Source organism: Thamnophis elegans, chromosome 2, assembly GCF_009769535.1.
Source record: "Thamnophis elegans isolate rThaEle1 chromosome 2, rThaEle1.pri, whole genome shotgun sequence".
NCBI classification, from domain to species: Eukaryota; Metazoa; Chordata; class Lepidosauria; order Squamata; family Colubridae; genus Thamnophis; species Thamnophis elegans.
The window spans coordinates 143,421,980-143,423,445 of NC_045542.1; the positions used below are offsets into that span (position 1 = coordinate 143,421,980).

Genomic DNA, 1,466 nt, shown 5'->3' on the forward strand with positions numbered 1-1,466 from the left:
AATTCTGCTGTTTTATGATGTTCAGTACTAAGAATAGCATCAACTGTTCAAATTGAGGAAAAATCATTACATCCATTCTTGATTTTCCGGGTAGTTAATATACCTTCAAGAAAAGATTCATGTTTTTTCTATATAAATTGCCATCCGGATTAAACGGTTATCTCCAAACCTAATTATATCCCTGTAACCTAATTATTTAAATTCAGAAACCATCATCACGTCTAGAAGGGTCTTGTTTTTCTCTTCCTTCTCAGTCTGGAAGCATATCTAACCACGAGAACATTAATCTGAAAGGAGCCTAATCAGAAATAACTTAAGTTCTCTTCCTCATCCCTGGCCCAGGCCATGCTTGAAAATGTCCTCCTAGATCTCTCCACGTGCAAGAGTTGACATAGTTGTGTGTTCCTCCTCCGTCATTCTTCTTGTGGTTTAACTTGGGAAGCGCCTGGTGCTGCTGGGACAGGCTTCATGGTATATCTGGTGCTGATGGTACGGCCCGAAACACAGCGGTATTCAGCGTTCTCCTTCTTTTCTTTGCCATTCTGACAGATGGTGAGCTCCACTGGCACTGAGGTGGTCGTCTCCTTCTTGATCACCTGTATGGAAAGTTCCGTGCATGGAGGGATTTTGGCAGGCAGCAGGACCTCTACCTTCTCAGTAGTGGTGGTGGACTCGCTTTTGCCTTTCTCCACTATAAATATATTGGAACAACCCAAGGTCACCTGGAAAGCAAAGCCGAGTTTTAGGCAGGTGGTGTTGCTGAAGTGGAAGCTCTGGAACACCGTGGCAGTGTATTCTCGAGTGGAGTTGGTGGTGAACGCTTGTTCGTATTCGGTGCAGTTGGTCCCCACAATCTCATCAATCAGAACATCATGCTCAGCTTCCACTTTCTTTTGATCCCACAGCAGCTTGGCAGTAATGATTGGGCGGCCCGGCTTCAGAGGTTTCAAGTGAGAGACGTTATTATCAAAGTTGATCTCCGTTTTATAGTCATGGATGCGTTCCCCTGGCCAGGCGATGTGATACCACCCCCCACGGTTTGCATTTTTATAGAGCAGCCAGACGCCCCTCTGCACCACGTGGGAGGAGACCCGGTCATTAAAGTAACCGTAGGCCAGGTTGGTCTCCTCCTTCACCACCTTGCTCTGACCTTCATAGTTGGGGTGTTCGTACAGTGTAATTTGGGGGTCAGAGAGATCCTGGTGAACTAGTCGTAGGGATGAAATTCTGTTGTTGTTGTCAATCTCGGCATAATCCCCTTCCTCAAAAATGACGCCGTCCTCTTCAAACTTAGAGAGCTTGTAGGCCACCCAGGGCTGGCCTCTCACCTTCAAGGAGGAGATGCAGTCACCAAAATCCAATTCATGCAGGTCAGGGACATCAGAGGTGAACTCTTTGCTGAGGCCCTCAAAATTGGGCTTGTCGTACACAACAATTCTATTCATGCTGAGGTTTTGGGAGATCAT

At 46.5% G+C, this 1,466-nt stretch overlaps 1 protein-coding gene across 1 annotated transcript; it reads right to left on the bottom strand.

Annotated features, from left to right (window-relative positions):
• Positions 1–413: 413 nt before the first annotated feature.
• LOC116524026 (epidermal differentiation-specific protein-like) lies at positions 414–1,466 on the bottom strand. Its single transcript, XM_032239124.1, has one exon. The coding sequence runs from the start codon at positions 1,464–1,466 to the stop codon at positions 414–416; it is 1,053 nt and encodes a 350-aa protein (XP_032095015.1).

Excerpts from the sequence above, each read along its gene's own strand:
- LOC116524026 (XM_032239124.1), bottom strand. The coding sequence starts at position 1,466 with ATGATCTCCCAAAACCTCAGCATGAATAGAATTGTTGTGTACGACAAG.